The 21,053-nt window shown below is 41.7% G+C and overlaps 1 protein-coding gene across 1 annotated transcript in view; it reads right to left on the bottom strand.

The window, feature by feature from the left end:
• ERCC6L2 (ERCC excision repair 6 like 2) overlaps window positions 1-20,461 on the bottom strand; it is a 205,137-nt gene extending 184,676 nt beyond the window's left edge. The window contains exons 1-2 of the mRNA XM_089662138.1: window positions 20,039-20,461; window positions 15,745-15,867 (exon numbers count right to left, since the gene is read on the bottom strand). Coding sequence (XP_089518264.1) covers window positions 15,745-15,867; window positions 20,039-20,461 — 546 coding nt within the window. The remainder of the gene's footprint in view (window positions 1-15,744; window positions 15,868-20,038) is intronic.
• Between the last annotated feature and the right edge of the window lie 592 nt (window positions 20,462-21,053).

The raw sequence follows: 21,053 nt of genomic DNA, 5'->3' as shown, positions 1-21,053 counted from the left end.
ATCAATCGAAAGCACCACTACCGGAGTTTTCCCCTTCTTAGCCTTATGGATAAGCAACAAAGTTCTCAACCCATTGTCTCTACCCTCCCTCCCTGGCACAAATCCCACCTGGTCCCCCTGAATCCATTCTGGCATTAAATCTTTCAACCTATTTGCTAAAACCTTTGCATATAACTTAGTGTCTATGTTCAAAAGTGAGATTGGTCTATAGCTAGAGCACTGAGAAGCATCCTTCCCTTCCTTTTGAATAAGCAACATGGGCCTGTAAAGATTCCCGCCTCATCTCCATCTCCCCACCCAGGGCATTCATATATTTCTTCAATTTAGGTATTAACAATTCACTATATTTATTATAGTACCTCACAGTATATCCATCTGGGCCTGGACTTTTCCCCGTCATGGTACTCTTTAATGCTAGTTTTATTTCCTTCTGCGTAATTTCTAAATCAAGGGAATTCAGTTGATCTTCACTTAACTTCGATAGTCCTGCATTTTTTAAATATACCCTTCTTTTTTCTCTGCTCTCATTTTCACTTTTATTTACTGAATCTTGGGGAGTAATATTATCCAATTTACTATAATATTCCTTAAACACCTTGACGATCTCTTTAGTAGAATAAACTGTTTCTCCCTTGGGGTTTCTTATTTTTTCTATATAATTCCTGTTTTTCTTTTTCCTCAAGGCTCTCATTAAATATTTTCCTGGTCTATCTCCCCATCTATACCTCTCACTTGCCACTCTATTAAAAACTCTTCTCCTCTCCTCCTCCATCAATATCTCTAGTTCTTCTTTCTTTATTACCTTCGGTCTTGTCTCTTTTGTTATTCTATTTTTATGTATCTGCTCCTGGTCAAATATTTCTTTTAACAGTCCAGTAAGTCTCTCTCTCTTTTCTTTTTTGCCCCAGACGCGATCAATATACCTCTTAAGTAGGCCTTATGGGACTCCCATACTGTAGCCACCGACACTTCCTCTGTCTCATTCTCCTGAAAAAATCTTTCAAGCTCTTCTCTAATCTTCTGATCAATCTCCTGATCCAGGAGAAGAGCCTCATTCAAATTCCATCCTATACCACCTGTCAACTGCCTCCCCCATTCTAATTTCAATATAACAGGGGCATGGTCTGAGAGAGACATTGCCTCTATTTCTACTTTAGCCACCATCTCTATAAGTTGATGATCAACCAATATATAGTCCAATCTTGAATACATCTCGTATGCATTAGAGAAGAAAGTATAATCTCTCTTTTTTCCATGTATTATTCTCCAAATATCCACCAGTTGGCACTCATGCATCACCTTCTTTAAAGTTCTCAGAGACCTACCTCCCTCTCGCTGCACAGAAGAGGTCGTATCCATTTGTGGATCCATACAGAAATTCAAGTCCCCTGCCACTATCAAGCGTCCCTTTTTGAAGGCCATCAGTTTTCTCAAAACACCTTTCAAATATAACTCCGGTCTCTTATTTGGGCAATAAATATTCGCAATTGTACATTCCATCTCTTGAAATCTACCTTTCAAAAACAATAATCTCCCCTCAGGATCTATTTCTCTCTCCTCTATCTCCAACCTTATGTTTTTTGCAAACCCTATTGCTATGCCCTTAGCGCTCTTAATTGGGGAATCTGCATAAAACCATGTTGGGTAATTTCTAGAATTCAACTTAATATTTGCCTTAATCTCAAGATGTGTCTCCTGCAAAAAAAACACCGAAGCTTCTCTATGTTGCAGCTCTTTGAATAACTTAAATCTCTTCCCAGGACAATTCAACCCATTTACATTATATGTTATACACCATAATTCTTCCATACTTCTTGTATCACTGCTTTTATAGCTCCTATCGTGCAGAGTGTTGTCCCTAAAGCCCCTCCCACACCACCTCCCTTCCAGCACCCCATCCCACCCCTCTTCCCATCTATCACCCCCCCCCCACCCATCCCCCTCCCATTTGTAGGCTTGTGAAATGCCTACTAATCATTTGTGGGCCTATTCCCACTTTTGATTCACCCTTGGGGCTAAACTCCACCCATGAATGGCTCTCCCTCCTTCCAACCTCCCCAATTACCCTCCTATTTAATTGGCTTGATAGATTTCCACTGAACTCTTAAACACAAATCTCTAGAAGAGATACCATAAGGAGGAGGAAGTGAGAGAGAGGGGGAAGAGAAAAAAAAAAAAAAAAAAATTTAACCTGCTCTCCCCCCTACCTCCCCCCTCTAACAAACTGCCAGTCCTCCTTCCCCATAACTCCTATTTCCCTTTCTTCTTCCCATCCAGGGATCTCTATTCTTTGCAAATCAAGTCTTTCACAGAAGTCTCTCAAGTCCTCAGGGAATCTCAGATAGGCTGTAACCCCGTTCTTCCATCCAATTAGGCATGCTGGAGTTCCCCATCTATAATGAATATTCTGTTTGCTCATCTGCTCTAGCAGGGGTTTCAAAGATCTTTCTCCACAAAGTCTCAGGTGCTAAATCCGCAAAAATCTGAATGTTTATATCTCCATACTTAATAATTGTTCTTCCCTTGATCTTCCTCCAAATCTCTTCCTTATCTCCATACTTATGGAATTGCACAATTATGTCTCTCGATTTTTCCTTCCCGTTTCCTCGTTGAGACTTTCATGTTCTAAAGACTCCATCCAGTTTAATCGACTCTGTATCAGAACTGTCCATTATGGAGTTTAAGATTTTACAGACCAATTCCTGCAGTTCTTCCCCCCTTGAAATCTCTGGGACTCCTCGTATCCTAAGATTACTCCTCCTATCTCTGTTTTCTTGTACCTCTATCTTATAAAAGCAGTTTTCCCTTCGCTTTCCCAATAGTAATTGTCCTTTTTTCTAATTTGGAAATATTCTGAACATGATTTTTAACCTTTTCCTCCATTTCTTCCACTCTCAATAACAAATGCCCCAAATCTTTCCGAATAGCTGCCATTTCTTGCTTTATTGTTTTTTCCAAACTTTTAAACATTTCCGCCATCTCTTTTTTGTTCGGTACTTGTAGATCACTTTCAGGGTCTTTCCTTTCCATATTTTCTATCACTTGTTGACTACTACTATTCATTTCCAGAGATAATCTGGGGGTATTTTCCAAACTAATTTCCATTTCCCCTTTTTCACTTCCACCTTGGGGTCTTTCTGGAGTCACATTTCCCTGGGACGTGTATTTTTTAATCATACCACTTTGGGTCCCTTTAAGCCCACTTCCTTTAGCACTTTTTTTCTTCATATCTTCTTATGAAACCTGTTTTTTTCTATAAAGCCAGTATACGTATTCAGACTATGTACTAGGACACCAGTTTTAATCTACTATTTGTCCATTTACACATTAATATCCTCTGTTCATTTTCTTGGGGGGATTCCTCCAGGGTCTTCTTCTTTATGTGGCTGTCTGTGGGCCTGTCTGTAGGCCTCCAGCATACCACCCGACTAGCGTACAGGCTGGGAGGCGAGTTAGCGTACAGGCGAGGGAGTTAGGGAGCAGGTCGGCGTCTCGTTCCCCTCTCGGGACGCCAGCTTCTCCCTCTCCCAGAGCTCCTTCGCGGCTGATCACGTGGTCATGCCGCGTCACTCCGTCTCCCCAGCAACCCGATGCTCGGTCCTCGATCTCCGCCGGCGCAATTCAGGCAGCCCAGGACCCGCTCTCTCAGTCTCCGTCCGCCGGACCGGCACAGCACCACTGGCAAACCCCCTCAACCAGGTAGGTCTCCAGGGATTTCCATTAGGAGGGCTCTTTGGGGTGGTTTGGAAGCGGAGGTTTGTCGGAGAGCACTTACATTGTGCTCTCCTGCACCGCCATGTTCAGGCTCCGCCCCACCAACCCAGGATCTGTGGAACCTGATATAAGGAGGGGTGATTATGGGGACCCTAATACAAGGAGGGGATAATTCTGAGGACCCTGATGTAAGGAGGAGGGCTCTGGGGACCCCGATACACAGGACGGTGGCTTTCAGGACCCTAATGTAAGAGGGGGTAGCTCTGGAGACCCTGGATTAAGGAGGGGAGGGTGACAGTGTGGACCTAGACATAAGGGGGAGGACTCTGATGGGGATTTATGATGTAAGGGGGGAAAATGAAGTGAACCGGGAAACTTGTCCTGACTACTGCACTCTATGGGGTTGATTTACTAAAGGAAAATAGACAATGCACTTTGCAAAGTGCAGTTGCAGTCCGCAAGAGCAGTTGCTCCAGAGCTTAGTAAATGAGCAGAAGCTCTGCTGACTTACATCATCCAATCATGTGCAAGCAGAATGCTTTTATTTTCCCTGCATGTGATTGGGTTAGTTTGGAAAAGGGAAGCTGTACCTCATTTACGAAGCTCTGGAGCAACTGCACTTGCAGAGTGTAACTGCACTTTGAAAAGCGCAAGGTCTATTCGCCTTTAGAAGATCAACCCCTATATGTTGTTTTTTCTGATAGACTGGCTTCTGATGAACAGGCCTGCAGCATTTGATCAGCACATGCAGCCAGTTGCTGCAACACTGATCTGTGTATTCTGATAGTGGGGAAATCACTCTGTCAGAATGTAAAGACACAGCAGGGAGGATTTCCCTATCCACCTCAAATGTGTAGATAGGGAAATTTATTCAGCTTATTTTGTTCAGCTGCTGACTGAATGAAAACTACTGAACCATATATGGTCAGCTTTACTCCTGACCCCTGACCTCTATACATTATGAGGTACATAGTCCTGACAAAAGTGTTCATTGTCCCAACAGTTGCTTGTTTTAACGAAGTTCTTCTTTAAGGTAGGCACAATCAGACAAAGTGATCAGTTTCTGTGCAAAGTAAAGCATATGTGATGGAAATGTTTAATTTAAAAAAATGATCATTCATTTTGACGTGTATGTGTGTCTGTAAAACGGTTTCTCATAGCAGAGTGATTAGGAATATTTTGTGGTACAAGGACTGTGGTATGTGTGTGCAGTGTATACAGCGAGAAGGCACAGATTCTGTCTAATCACTTCCCTTTAAGCCCTTTCTGCTAGCTGGGTACACACTTAAAAATTTTTCATTAAACTAGCAGGATGAAACCAAATAAAAAACAAACAGAGATCCTCACATATAGACAAGCTATCCTAATGCAGGGATCTCTGACACTGAGACACTGTATTCTGATAGGGGGATGCCCAGTTCCAGAATACACTGATCAGTGCTTGTAGCCATTGACTGAAAGCTCAGATCGAATGCTGGTTTTCCAGCATGCCCATTAGACTGGCTTCTTTTGAACAGACAGTGGAACACATTAACTGAAAGTCGGCCAGTTCCTGCTGAACGAAAACATTTTTGGCCCATGTGTATTAGGCTTTAGGCAAAATTTGTCTAAGCCCATCATACACAAAGGCATGCTATGCGTGCAACTGAACTTGTTTTCCTGCTTATCCCAGGGTTCTTCAGGTCTTTCATTATTCTAGTCATGCTCACATTTTCTCACTCTGTTTTGACTTTCTAAAATGGTAAACCAGCAGGTTACTTGTTATGGGTGTTGTCAACCATTTAAATATTGATTCTATTAGTTTTTAATAGGAATTTCAGTCAAAAATGTGCGCAGTAAAACAAATTTGCTCTGTCAGTAAATTTGTCATGGTTTGTCAGTAAAAAAAGTTGTGGGAGGCTGTCAACACTGGCCCGAGCCAGTGGCGGAACTACCAGGGTCACAAAGGTCACACTTGCGACCGGGCCCTGGTGTTCCGCCACTGCGGGGGGGGCTCGCTGACTGAAGAGAAGAAGTAGTTTTGCTCAGGTTGGGACTTGGGAGATACACACTCACCATAGTAACTGCATAGCGGCCCGCCCACCCAGTCTCTTCGCTTGGGGTAGAAACTGGAGTCAGCTGACCCCGGCCGGTACAGTGAAGGGGGAGGAGCTGGAGGAGGGCACTGTGTGAGGAAACCCATTTTGGGATAATAATAGATGCATGTGGAGGGAGCCAAGAGCTTGCATGCAGACCAGTGGAAACGAGTGGACACTGACTGACAGGTGACAGCAAGTGAGTGTCACTGATCCCATCCCCATCCAGCATTGCCACTGATCCCATCCCCCCACCCCAGCACTGCCACTGATCCCATCAACCCCCAGCACTACCACTGATCCCACCCCCCCCCAGACCCAGCAACTAATGGGTGAGTGGTAATGATATGCAGTAACCTCTAGCAACCAATGAACAGTGATAATGTGTATTAGCCTCTAGCAACCAATCAGCAAGCAGTAATGTGCAGTAACCTCTAGCAATCCAACCAGTGAGTGGCAATCATATGCTGTAACCTCCAGCAATCAATCACAATCGCTGCCTGATCTGCTGCAGTAGACTAATCTTGAGTCTAGCTGCTATTTGGTGTATGTCACAGAGAAGGTGGAGAGAAAATATACAGTCATGGCCGAAATTGTTGGCACCCTTGATATTTTTCCTGAAAATCAAGTATTTCACACAAAAAAGGTATTGCATTAACACATGTTTTGCTATACACATGTTTATTCCCTTTGTATGTATTGGAACAAATATAAAACAGAGGCAGAAAAGCAAATATGACATAATGTCACACAAAACCCCAAAAATGGGCTGGACAAAAGTATTGGCACCCTTAACTTAATATTTGGTTGCACACCCTTTGGAAAACATAACTGAAATCAGTCGCTTCCTATAACCATCAATAAGCTTCTGACACCTCTCACCCGGAATTTTGGACCACTCTTCCTTTGCAAACAGCTCCAGGTCTCTCTTATTGGAAGGACACCTTTTCCCAACAGCAATTTTAAGATCTCTCCACAGGTGTTCAATGGGATTTAGATCTGGGCTCATTGCTGGCCACTTCAGAACTCTCCAGCGCTTCTTTGCCATCCATTTCTGAGTGCTTTTTGACGTATGTTTGGGGTCATTGTCCTGCTGGAAGACCCAGGATCTTGGACGCAAACCCAGCTTTCTGACACTGGGCCCTACAGTGCGACCCAAAATCCTTTGGTAATCCTCAGATTTCATGATGCCTTGCACACAGTCAAGGCACCCAGTGCCAGAGGCAGCAAAACAACCCCAAAACATCATTGAACCTCCACCATATTTTACCGTAGGTACTGTGTTTTGTTCTTTGTAGGCCTCATTCCGTTTTCGGTAAACAGTAGAATGATGTGCTTTACCGAAAAGCTCTATCTTGGTCTCATCTGTCCACAAGACGTTTTCCCAGAAGGCTTTTGGCTTACTCAAGTACATTTTGGCAAACTGTAGTCTTGCTTTTTTATGTCTCTGTGTCAGCAGTGGGGTCCTCCTGGGTCTCCTGCCATAGCGTTTCATTTCATTTAAATGTCGACGGATAGTTTGCGCTGACACTGATGCTCCCTGAGCCTGCAGGACAGCTTGAATGTCTTTGGAACATGTTTGGGGCTGCTTATCCACCATCCGGACTATTCTGCGTTGCAATCTTTCATCAATTTTCCTCATCCGTCCACGACCAGGGAGATTAGCTACAGTGCCATGGGTTGCAAACTTCTTGATAATGTTGCGCACTGTGGACAAAGGCAAATCTAGTTCTCTGGAGATGGACTTGTAACCTTGAGATTGTTGATATTTTGCCACAATTTTGGTTCTCAGGTCCTCAGACAGTTCTCGTCTCCTCTTTCTGTTGTCCATGCTTAGTGTGGCACAGACAGACACACAATGCAAAGGTTAAGTGAACGTCTCTCCTTTTTATCTGCTTTCAGGTGTGATTTCTATATTGCCCACACCTGTTACTTGCCCCAGGTGAGTTTACAGGAGCATCACATGCTTGTAACATTCTTATTTATCCGCAGTTGTGAAAGGGTGCCAATACTTTTGTCCAGCCCATTTTTGGAGGTTTGTGTGACATTATGTCGAATTTGCTTTCTTTCCTCCCTTTTTTTGTTTTGTCCCAATACACACAAAGGGAATAAACATGTGTATAGCAAAACATGTGTTAATGCAATACGTTTCGTGAGAAATACATGATTTCCTGGAGAAATATCAAGGGTGCCAACAATTTCGGCCATGACTGTATATGGGTGGAGGGAAGCCGAAGAAAATGTCTGCCCAGGGTCCAATCAATATTAACTGCTTCAGCTCCGCCCCATAGCAGAAATACTGCTACAGGGAAGCAGCTGTGCGCAAAATCACGTATATATACACGTGATTTTGCATTTCCGGGTAGGGGCATGCGCGCACCGCCAATCATCAGGTTCTGGCCGGAAGCACAAACACAGAACATAGTGTAAAACAGCACACAGCTAACCCTTTGATCACCCCAGATGTTAACTCCTTCCTGCCTGGTGCCATTAGTACAGTGTCACTGCTTTTTATTAGCACTGATCACTGTATTGGTGTCACGGGGGATGTCAGTGAAACCAAGTCCGTTCCCTCCAGTGTCAGAATGCCCAACGCAGTCCCAGTATAAGTCGCTGATTGCCGCCATTACTAGTAAAAATTTTAAATAAAAAAGCCCGGTATATATGCCGCCATTTGTAAATGCTAAAACTTTCACGTAAACCAATTTACACGTGTTGGGATTTTTTTTTTAGCAAAGATGTAGCCGTATAAATTTTGGCCTAAATTTATGAGGAAATTTAATTTTTAACATTTTTTTACTGGACATGTTTAATAGCAAAAAGTCAAAAATATTGGGGTTTTTTTTTCAAAATTGTCGGTCTTTTTTTTATAGCGCAAAAAATAAAAACTGTATTGGTGTCACGGGGGATGTCAGTGAAACCAAGTCCGTTCCCTCCAGTGTTAGAATGCCCAACACAGTCCCGTTATACCACCAAAAGAAAGCTCTAATTGGGGGAAAGAAAAGGACGTAAATTTCATTTGGGTGCAGCATTGCATGACCACGCAATTGTCAGTTAAAGTAATGCAGCGCCAGAATACAAAAAATGGCCTGGTCAGGAAGGGGGGTAAATCCTCTGGAGGGCAAGTAGTTAAAGACATTTCCACTTAGGGGTGGACTCACTTTTGTTGCCAGCGGTTTAGACATTAATGGTTTTGTTGAGTTATTTTGAGGGGACAGCAAATTTACACAGTTATACAAGCTGTACACTCACTACTTTACATAGGAGCACAATTTCTAGAGAGGGACTGAACACTGTCACCCTATAATAGAAAGTGCCTAAACAAAAAAATTCAGGATCAAGTATTATATTAATGAAAGCTGCAGATTTACAAATATCGGAAATTTTTAAATACCATTAACATATGAAAGCTTTCAACACATTTTATAGAATAACACATTTTAAAATATTTTAGAGATAGGGTTTCTTTGGAGAAAAGAGGAAAAATGTTTGTGAAACAATTAGGACAATCCTTCTGCTACACTGTTCTTCTCAGATGAACTGGCACATATAATCCTGGCATCAGCAGGATACAAACCTCAAGCATGGCTGAAGATGAAAAAGTGCATCTCTAGCCGAGTTAAACCTTTAAAAAAGGGTCCCAACTGCACTGCCAAGTACACAAGCTTGTGAATAATAACAACCTACATGCTGGGTAATTATTTTTTCCAGGTTCATCTGAATCCTCAGCTGCTGAGATAGATGCTATCGGAGATATGTCAGCAAAATAAACTAAAGAGAACACTGGAACAATGGCACAATGTGCAATGAGCTGTAAAAAAATACTGGCACAGCTTCAAAGGAAGCACACAGAGAGACACTGGCTGACCAGAAGAAACAGGCCACAGAAACTGGCATACAACCTGTTCTGTGGCAGCCCTCATTCATCAGCAGGATGGCTTTCTGAAGTAAAATGAAAAAAGGGAACGGCACAGGCCACCCCAGGTCAAAGCAGTACTACAATGTTAAAGAGAAAAAGGTGCTTATGTCTAGAAAAGTAAAGACACACTGCATATGAAGCAATCCATCAATTGTATACCCCTGCAGACAGTTTAGTATTTATATTTATTTATATTGGTGTACTGTATTTTATTAACTGGCCAGGGAAAATAAAAAATGCAAAATACTAAAAAAAAAGACAACTGATAAAAGACAGATATTGCATGCCTATACATTTCCATAGGTGCATTGTACTTGTAAGTCAGCTTAGTGTATTTAAAATATATCTTAACAGGTTCAGAAACTAATCTCAACCACAGTTAGTTCCGATACACTCCAAACATATTTTATAATCAATTAACCACTTGCCTACCGGGCACTTACAGTCATGGCCGAAATTGTTGGCACCCTTGATATTTTTCCTGAAAATCAAGTATTTCACACAAAAAAGGTATTGCATTAACACATGTTTTGCTATACACATGTTTATTCCCTTTGTATGTATTGGAACAAATATAAAACAGAGGCAGAAAAGCAAATATGACATAATGTCACACAAAACCCCAAAAATGGGCTGGACAAAAGTATTGGCACCCTTAACTTAATATTTGGTTGCACACCCTTTGGAAAACATAACTGAAATCAGTCGCTTCCTATAACCATCAATAAGCTTCTGACACCTCTCACCCGGAATTTTGGACCACTCTTCCTTTGCAAACAGCTCCAGGTCTCTCTTATTGGAAGGACACCTTTTCCCAACAGCAATTTTAAGATCTCTCCACAGGTGTTCAATGGGATTTAGATCTGGGCTCATTGCTGGCCACTTCAGAACTCTCCAGCGCTTCTTTGCCATCCATTTCTGAGTGCTTTTTGACGTATGTTTGGGGTCATTGTCCTGCTGGAAGACCCAGGATCTTGGACGCAAACCCAGCTTTCTGACACTGGGCCCTACAGTGCGACCCAAAATCCTTTGGTAATCCTCAGATTTCATGATGCCTTGCACACAGTCAAGGCACCCAGTGCCAGAGGCAGCAAAACAACCCCAAAACATCATTGAACCTCCACCATATTTTACCGTAGGTACTGTGTTTTGTTCTTTGTAGGCCTCATTCCGTTTTCGGTAAACAGTAGAATGATGTGCTTTACCGAAAAGCTCTATCTTGGTCTCATCTGTCCACAAGACGTTTTCCCAGAAGGCTTTTGGCTTACTCAAGTACATTTTGGCAAACTGTAGTCTTGCTTTTTTATGTCTCTGTGTCAGCAGTGGGGTCCTCCTGGGTCTCCTGCCATAGCGTTTCATTTCATTTAAATGTCGACGGATAGTTCGCGCTGACACTGATGCTCCCTGAGCCTGCAGGACAGCTTGAATGTCTTTGGAACATGTTTGGGGCTGCTTATCCACCATCCGGACTATTCTGCGTTGCAATCTTTCATCAATTTTCCTCATCCGTCCACGACCAGGGAGATTAGCTACAGTGCCATGGGTTGCAAACTTCTTGATAATGTTGCGCACTGTGGACAAAGGCAAATCTAGTTCTCTGGAGATGGACTTGTAACCTTGAGATTGTTGATATTTTGCCACAATTTTGGTTCTCAGGTCCTCAGACAGTTCTCGTCTCCTCTTTCTGTTGTCCATGCTTAGTGTGGCACAGACAGACACACAATGCAAAGGTTAAGTGAACGTCTCTCCTTTTTATCTGCTTTCAGGTGTGATTTCTATATTGCCCACACCTGTTACTTGCCCCAGGTGAGTTTACAGGAGCATCACATGCTTGTAACATTCTTATTTATCCGCAGTTGTGAAAGAGTGCCAATACTTTTGTCCAGCCCATTTTTGGAGGTTTGTGTGACATTATGTCGAATTTGCTTTCTTTCCTCCCTTTTTTTGTTTTGTCCCAATACACACAAAGGGAATAAACATGTGTATAGCAAAACATGTGTTAATGCAATACGTTTCGTGAGAAATACATGATTTCCTGGAGAAATATCAAGGGTGCCAACAATTTCGGCCATGACTGTATACCCTCTTCTTTACCAGGCCAATTTTCAGCTTTCAGCGCTGTCACACTTTGATTGACAATTGTACCCATATGAAATTTTTATCATTTTTTTCTCACAAATAGAGCTTTCTTTTGGTGGTATTTAATCGCTGCTTGGCACTTTGCAATTTTTTTGTTTATAGCACAAAAAGTAAACAATTTGAAAAAAAAATTTTTTTCTTTGTTTCTATTATAAAATTTTTCAAACAGGTAATTTTTCTCCTTCACTGATGTGCGTTGATGAGGCAGCACTGATGGGCACTGATAGGCGGCACTGATGGGTACTGATAGACAGCACTGATAGGTGGCACTGACTGGCATCACTGCTGGGCACTGACTGGTGGCACTGCTAGGCACTGACTGGCACAACCGCTGGGCACTGACTGGCACAACCGCTGGGCACTGACTGGCACAACCGCTGGGCACTGACTGGCACAACCGCTGGGCACTGACTGGCAGCACTGCATTGATGGGCACTGGTGGGTGGCACTGCTGGACACAGGTAGGTGGCACTGCTGGGTGGCACTGCTGGGCACAGGTGGGTGCACTGCTTTGCACAGGTGGGTGGCACTGCTGGGTACCGATCATCAGGGCACTGATCATCAGTGCCCTGATGATCGGTGCCGATCCCTGCTCTGACAACTGCCGGTTCTCGGGCAGTACTTTCCTTGCGCTCTGACAGCGTGAGGAAAGTGCAGCCGAGAACCGGCAATTGCATTTCCCGGTGATCAGCGTGTCATTGGACACGGCTGATCACGTGGTAAAAGGCCGCTGTGATTGGCCTTTTACCACATCATGTGATCAGCTGTGTCCGTAGGACACAGTGATCACAGAGATCGCTGGGGGCGTGCAGGAGAGCGCGTTCTGGGAGGACGTCATATGACGCCCTCCCAGAACTGGCCAGCCGCAGTGTAGCCGTCATTCGGCTATCTGCGGTTGGCAAGTAGTTAATTTATTATATGCACTAAGCTGCCACGAAGATCAAAATGATAGACATAAGGACAAGATGAAAAAAATAAAAAGGCTTGATTCAAACCATAATTTCAATCTTTTTTTAAAAATGTGGTCAGTCCACTCATTGAAAACAATGCACTACTTATGCGGCTAAAACTTTAATAAATGTTACACTAACTGGTTTAAAAAATATATTCTATTGAAGTATGTATTCTTAACTCAAAAAGTACCTTCTATTGCTCTCAGTTTCTTCCAAATGTCCAAAGCCCTTATCTTGCTGCTGCTGGATCTGAATTCTGGCTACGTTCGTTCTCCATGGTCCCACTGCATGTAGGAGCGTAGCCACCCTCTCTTGCACATGCATGAGATGATCTAGGGTCTATGGACCATGGGATTTGTAGTGTACATAGAGCAGTGCACAAGACTGCAACCAACATACTCTTCAAGTTCCCAACAAACAGAAAAGAGTGGGCAAAGGATTGGTTTGAGATGTCGCAGAGGATATTACAAGGAGGCAGGACAACCCAGTAAGAAAAGATTTTATAACAAAAAAAGAATCAGGGCAATTACGTAGTGGATACGTATGGATTATTTTTGGAAAATAAGGTTAGTGTTTAGTGTCAATTTTAATGGTTAAGTACAGTATATCTAAAGCCCAAACTATTTCTTCATGTTTTGGATAGTGTATGGAGGTGTTAAAACCCTTTTAGGTTTTCACTGCAATCCATATCCTTCCTGTTGTGTCACTGAGACAGGAAGTGACTTTACAGACAGCAAAGAACAAAAAGCTGCTGTGGTTTCAGTCATTACGCCCTCTGTTCAAATAAGTTTTGGCCTAAGACATAGTTCAAGCAGAAAGGCTGTAGCTAGTTGTGCTTTAAAGAGGCCTAGAGACACATTTCCATATTGCAAGGAGCAGGGCCCTCCTAACCTGCTTGTATTGAACTGTATTGTTGCTGTATCGTCTCCCGTTATATTGTAAAAAACTGTGGGCGCTATATAAATCCTGAATAATAATAAAAATAATAATATTTGTCAAAGTAGCAAATATTTAAAAGTAACAATCTTAATTTAAAGTGGTTGTAAACCTGAAAAAAAAAACAAAAAACAAAAACACAAATCAATCTAATCCTACAGTTGAATAGTGTTTACCTTTACTAAGCATTTGAGCTTAGTTTGGTATCTTGAAGCAATCCCCTTCTCCAGAAATCCTCCCTGCTCTTCTGAACAGAATAAATCCGACACAAGCAGAAAAATTGTGTCACCACTCCCCTTCTCCTGTGAGTGACAGGCTGTGCTGAAGACGAGACCAGCGTGATCCTCCATGTAATACACTGCAAAGGGGTGGGGGAGCGGGTGTCCTCTCCCTGCTGGTCTCTGACTTCACAAGATTGAGAACTTAGCAACAGTGATTTATGACATAGATCGGCATCACTTCAGTAATGCTGTACTTCACTAGGTAAGTCTGCTGACAGCCGATTATTGTCCTGCTCTATTCACAGCACCTAGCTTGTGAATTGCTGTTTACAGAGTTTTACATAAGAATGTTTCCTGGTCCACGTTGCCATTTTAGGCTGCAAGATTCCAATGATTTTTAACATTAACTCCTTCCTACCAGCTTTCTCCTGATTGGCACAGATATTGTGCTGTAAGCAGAGCTGACAATCACGGGCACTTGTGTATTCCCCTGAATGCACTCAGGAGACATGCTCGCAGGCATAGAGATGTCAGAAAGCTGTGCACGTTCTTCAGCCGAGGCCGTGTATAACTGAGGGATTATGTGACATCACATCTCCGCCTACTATTCTCTGGTCCTAAGCCACACCCACAGACCAGCAGTTTTTGGAGGGCTGGGACAAGCTAAGGGAGCATTTTTCTGGGGTACACTCACAGCTGTATGTATGTATGCATTTTTTCATTAAAATGTATTAATTTATGGCAAAAAGTAAATTATTTTATATTTGGGTTTAAAACCACTTTAAGTCATAACAAAATATAAAACAATAAGAACATTGCCATCAAAACAATAACATAATATGTGCTCAGTCACCAGTTCCTACTAAATTCTACAACAGAGCAGATGTGTGTTGAAATCCCAGAAAAAGGAAACAGGAAGTTCAGCACACAACAGTGACCTAGGAATCACTAGAAGAGGAAGTAAGGTAAAAGCTCCCCATCAGGAAGGTATACATAATATACATATGACATAGGACCTAATTTTCCTCTGAAAATCTAATTAAAACAATACAAAGAATGAAAAATTCTTACTAGCGTTCCATAAACAGAAAAGGTTGTGACATATGGTCATCTATTTTTATGAGTAAATTTAGACTGGTTAGACTGACAGAAAAACATTCTGCGAAAAAAGACGACTCAGGACTGTTGAAAAGTTAGAATCCTATACCAGGCAAGAATGGGACATTTTTCTCCCAAAACTCCAGCAACTGGTCTCTTCAGTATCCAGAGGTTACAGAGCATTATTAAAAGAAGAAAGGATGCTACACTGTAATATACATGGCCCTGTCCTAAATTTTTGAGACATGTTGCTGCCATCAATATATATAAAAAATATGGTACATTTGCTCAGTTTAGACATTTGATAAGATTTCTATTGTGAATATAATATGGGTTTATGAGATTTTCAAATCATCGCATTCTGTTTTTATGTAGATTTTATACAGCACCCTAACTTTTTTGGAATTCAGGCTGTACAATAATGACAATATAACAAGCAGGATAAAATTGGAGAGTCACATCAAAATTGCTTTACGGTAACAACCTAAAAGCTGTATACACAGAAAATAAACTACAATCTACTGTCAACCAGAAGGCTCTGAGAGTTATTACACGAAATCCATACATGTTAACAATCCTAAATAAGTATTTATCCAGAAAAGAGAGAGGTACTTCTTTCTGAATGTACCAATAACTTATAGTTAAACAGAAACTCAGCATTAAAATTAAAGCATACTGTATGACATTACCCTTTTTGTGGATTCTGTAGAACATTTCCTCTTCATTGTTCTCAGTAAAAATTCAGGCATATTATTTTCAATATCCTCTCGTGTTCCTGTTTTATGTAGGACCGCAGCTAGAAAGGATATGACCTAAACCAAGAAGGCACATTTTAATATTAGTGCAAATAAGAGGTACTGTTGTATGCATGTTCAGCAGAAATGCTGTTACCCAGTTGGGAAGAACTACTGGCAACCAGAGAAGCCAACCCAGGGGGCAACAGCAAGTCAGACAACTACTTCACAGTCCCCCCTATCCTGAGCTGGTTCACTTTCTAGAGGGAAAAGTTACTGGGTGGCTGACAGACTTACTAAAAAAGTTAACCGAAAAGACACAACTCAAAGCAGCTTTTTATTAACTTTTTTACCCCTGAGAAATCCTTGAATTTTCAGGTCATGTGGAACCACTGCTAAATATAGACATAGCTACAGTTCATAATTTCTGGAATGTGTTAAATAATAGAACAACAATTTGTACCTAAACTATTTCACACCAAGGGCAGTTACGTCTTTAACACCCATCTACTGTATTCAATAAAATTAGTAATACTGTGCACCACTTAACAACGTGCCTTAGAGCTGATTCACACAAGTGTGGATTGAAGTTCAGGTTTCACAGCCAGTTTATACGGTCATTGTTCAGTGGTTTAGGTCAGATTTAGATCAGGTTCAGGACAGGTTTAGATCCTGCTCACAAGTGATGACGTGCAGTTTAGAAACGGTTCCCATAGAAGTCAATAGCCAGTAATTCGCACCTGAAACAGACTGCACTGCTCAAAAATTGGACACAACTCTTTTTCAATCCGCGCTGCCAGCACACCAGACATACACTATATTGCCAAAAGTATTGGGATGTCTGCCTTTGCAAATGAACTTTAATAGCATCCCAGTCTTAGTTCGTAGGGTTCAATATTGAGTTGGCCCACCCTTTGCAGCCTTAACAGCTTCAACTCCTCTGGGAAGGCTGTCCACAAGGTTTAGGAGTGTGTCTATTGGAAGGTTTGACCATTCTTACAGAAGCACAATGGTGAGGTCAGGCACTGGTGTCAGACAAGAAGGCCTAGCTTGCACTCTCCACTCTAATTCATCCCAAAGTTGTTCTATCGGGTTGAGGTCAGGACTCTGTGTGTAGATCAGTCAAGTTCCTCCACCCCAGACTTGCTCATCCATGTCTTTATGGACCTTGCTTTGAGCACTAGGGTGCAGTCATGTTGGAACAAGAAGGGGCCATCCCCAAACTGTTCCCACAAATTTGGGAGCATCAAATTGTCCAAAATATTTTGGTATGCTGATGCGATAAGAGCTCCCTTCACTGGAACTAAGGGTCAAGCCCAACCCCTAAAAAACAACCTCACACCATAATCCCCCCTCCACCAAACTTTACACTTGGCACAATGCAGTCAGGCAAGTACTGTTCTCCTTGCAACTACTAAACCTAGACACATCCATTGGATTGCCAGATAGAGAACCGTGATTCGTCTCTCCAAAGAACACGTCTTCACTGCTCTAGAGTCCAGTGGCGGCATGCTTTACACCACTGCATTCAACACTTTGCTTTGCATTGCATTTGGTGATATAAGTCTTGGATGAAGCTGCTCGGCCATGGAAACCCATTCCATGCAGCTCTCTACGCACTGTTGTGCTAATCTGAAAGTCACACAAAGTTTGGAGGTCTATAGCTATTGACTCTGCAGACAGTTGGTGACTTCTGCGCACTGTGCGCTTTAGCATGCACTGTCATTTTACAAGTTGCTGTTCCCAGTTGCTTCCACTTTGTTATAATACTACCAACAGTTGACAGTGGAATATTTAGTAGAAAGGAAATTTCACAGATGGACTTATTGCACAGGTGGCAACCTATCACGATAGCACGCTTGAATTCACTAAGCTCCTGAGAGCGAACCATTCTTTCACAAATGTTTGCAGAAGCAGTCTGCATGCCTAGGTGCTTGATTTTATACACCTGTGGCCATGGAGTTGAATGGGAACACCTGAATCCAATGATTTGGAGAGGTGTCCCAATATGTTTGGCAATATAGTGTATGTGAACAGGCACCATAGAAAGCAACGCTATTTCACATGTCATCTGGATTGTATGCTGTTCAAACCTCATATATGTGAACTGGCACTTAAAGTACAAATCAATCAGATATATAAAAACCAAACCAAGTGAAAAAAATTAGATGAAAGTGAGAAAATATAAATGTGAATGAATTGCATCCTCCTCATCAAAACAATATGTTTGTCTCACAGGAAATCAAAACAGTGTTATTAGATTCCAGGAGGCACTATAACAATAATATGTATCAAGATTCCATTCCCAAAGTTCATAGAAAAGTTCATGCAAAGTCACAAAATAATTTAACCAAATGAATAGCAGTGATCCAATTGTGCAGAAAAACGAATTGTGTGAGTGTCACGCTCCAAAGCAATCACTTCAGGTGCTCCACAACTCCCATTGAGTTTCACGCACCAAATAATTATGCCTCACATGTAAATGATCGGCAAAAAAGCACTTTAATTACACCACTTCCTCTGAAGGATCTTCATAAGCCCTTACGTGCATAATATTCCATCTGCTGGTCCCTCAGATATTAGACAAACAGAACTACCATAGTGTATTACCATAAAACCATTAAAATGTATTCAATTTCCAATACAATACTTGCAAACAAAGAAAAGTCACAGGCATATCACACATTGAAGTTGATCAATAGCAGCGCAAGTAGATTCTCAATCACATCCCTCGTTAGGGTGCAAGTGCTCCAGCGTCTCACCCGACTCCACTGCCTGTCTAAGCCATGGTGTCACTTTCGGGATGGCGTGTTACGTCACTTCCAGTCACTGTGTGGCTGCACCCTATACATGTTCTGCATGACGACTGGAAGTGACATCACACACCATCCTGAAAGTGACACCTTTATATTTGTGGTCAGTATAAAATTGCCCCCTTGTATTGGTCCTACGTGTAAATGGGAGATCAATTCATCATTGCATACTACCTAAAAGGGCTCCTAGCAACCTAAGGAGGGACCCTGGTTGAGAAAGGCTAACCTATGGAAAAAGATTTCTTCCAGCAAAAGGACAACTCTGTAACTATCACTAATCCAAGTAGATAAAAGAAGAGATCAAGTAAAGTTAAAGCGGTTGTAGAGTATATATTTTTTTTATTATTAAAATAATAAACATGTTATACTTACCATTGCACAGAGCTGTCCCTTTCCTCCTCTTCAGTAGTCCCCCGCCAGTGCTCTCTGCTCTCCCTCTCCTGCATGTGCCCCCATAGCAAGCCATATGCTATGGGGGCACACATGCGGGCGCGTTTCTGAGCCGAGCCGTGTGTTCACACACACCGTGGTTCAGCCCTGCCCACATCCCCTCCTCACAAGATTTGACTGACAGCAACAGGAGCCGATTGGCTATGGGAGAAGTGAAGGGAAATCTCCGCTAAGGGACACAAATGACAAGAAAAACTGAGAGGAGGAACAGAATGCTGCCAACCAATCAATAACTCTGCCTAAACACATTTCCGGCCCATTGACCGCAATCCATGTGACCCTTCCAAAAACAACTGAATTCAGCTGGTTTGAATCCACAGTTATAAATTTTCTTTAGCATATTAGACACAAGGAAACCTGAATGGCTATTTTAGTTATGGATAGAGTATGAAATGAATAAAATCTCTATAAGATTTTTTTTCTTTATGTGTTCTTGTTGTGGAATTTTCCCCTCCACCTCCCAATAACCACAGTGGAATGAAGAAGAATCTCAAACACTCTGAAATTGCATGGGCTGTTTTATGCCAAAATAAAACTAACTCTTTAAACCCATCTTAGAACCATCCCTGTCCCAAAGCGTGAATCTGTGCAACAATTAGCAGCACCTAATAAGGCATTTTATGAATGCAGCTCAAAGAAACACATTAACAAGAAAAATAAAAAAAAAATCTTGATAGCTACATCTGACAGTCATTTTTATAGCACCTTATTCAACATACAAGAATAGACCATAATACTGATATACTTAAAGAAAATATGAATTCTGCCACTGCTGAAATGCTCTTTCCTGGATGTCATGTTGTTTCAATGGCTTCAGTAAACCAAGAGTCACTGCGTAGGAACACATAAGCATATCTGGGGTCTAAAGTAATTCTGATTTTCTAATATGCATGCTTATTCTGCATCAGGGACTCAAAAAAAAAAAAAAAACTAACTAGCAATGGCAGCCCCCATATGTCTCTCAGCAGAAAGAAGTAGATAAATACCTGTATTGTCTTCCCAAGCCCCATGTCATCACCAAGGATGCATCCAGTTGAACGTATGTAGTGCTCATACAGGAATCGAATACCATCTCTTTGGTAGTCTCGTAAATACCTATTAATAGTATAAGGCACAAAGACTTCACTATTTGATAGTGGGAAATTTGCAGCAGGAGCTGCAGGTCTCCGATCTGGGAAATATGGTTTCTCCAGGTCCTCATCATCAAAAATGGAAGTGTTCCAGAAATTGCTGCAGCCACGGGTTTTACGGAGATGTCCGAGTGGTACTTTCCTCTCTGTTGCATCCATAAATGAAACCACGGCATAGGATATATTGTCTTCCTTATGCTGAATGGACTTTACAACAGCTTCTTTAAGCTCACCATTGTTCAAGTAAGGTGCCAAGCACTTCTCATCAATATGCCACATGCCTAAAAAAAAACACATGAAAGCGAAAGATGTAAATAATAAAGTATCAATTTCAATCACAAAATGAGTTTTTCAAAATGCTACTACAAATGTTATTGATGTATTTTCTGCAGGTGCACCATGATGAAGTTTCATTATTATGAGAAAGTATTATTATAGATGAAATGGGAAACGGTACTAAAGTTATTTATGATTTACTGATGACTTAGCTTTGAATCAATCATCTAAATCGATCCCATCCTATCTAATGGTTGATATTGTTAAAGGCCAGCTATGCCCAAAGTGATAATTAAATTCTGCATTGCTGCTGGCCAATTGAATCTCATGCAAGCTTCATATATCCACTATTCCACTCAACTGTGGTTGACAACACGGTCAATCTTCCCCTGTGGAAACTCCAAAACAACGAAACCTTCATTATTAACTTCACTATAACCTTAATTTTTACATTTTTGTTTTTTAAAAGTGCAACTACTAATGAGAAAATGTTTTCAGTTGCCAATGATGTGTCATTGGTCATCTGGCTGTGTTTGGCTTTAAAGCTTAAAACTCCAGGTATGATCTTAAAATGCATAGTTACATTTGTCCAGCT

The sequence above is a fragment of the Staurois parvus genome, unplaced genomic scaffold, assembly GCF_062004578.1.
Source record: "Staurois parvus isolate SC_StPar_1 unplaced genomic scaffold, SC_StPar_1.0 ptg001432l, whole genome shotgun sequence".
In the NCBI taxonomy this organism is placed as follows: domain Eukaryota; kingdom Metazoa; phylum Chordata; class Amphibia; order Anura; family Ranidae; genus Staurois; species Staurois parvus.
Note: the sequence above shows the minus strand (reverse complement) of the source record. Positions and strands in the feature narration are given on the sequence as shown.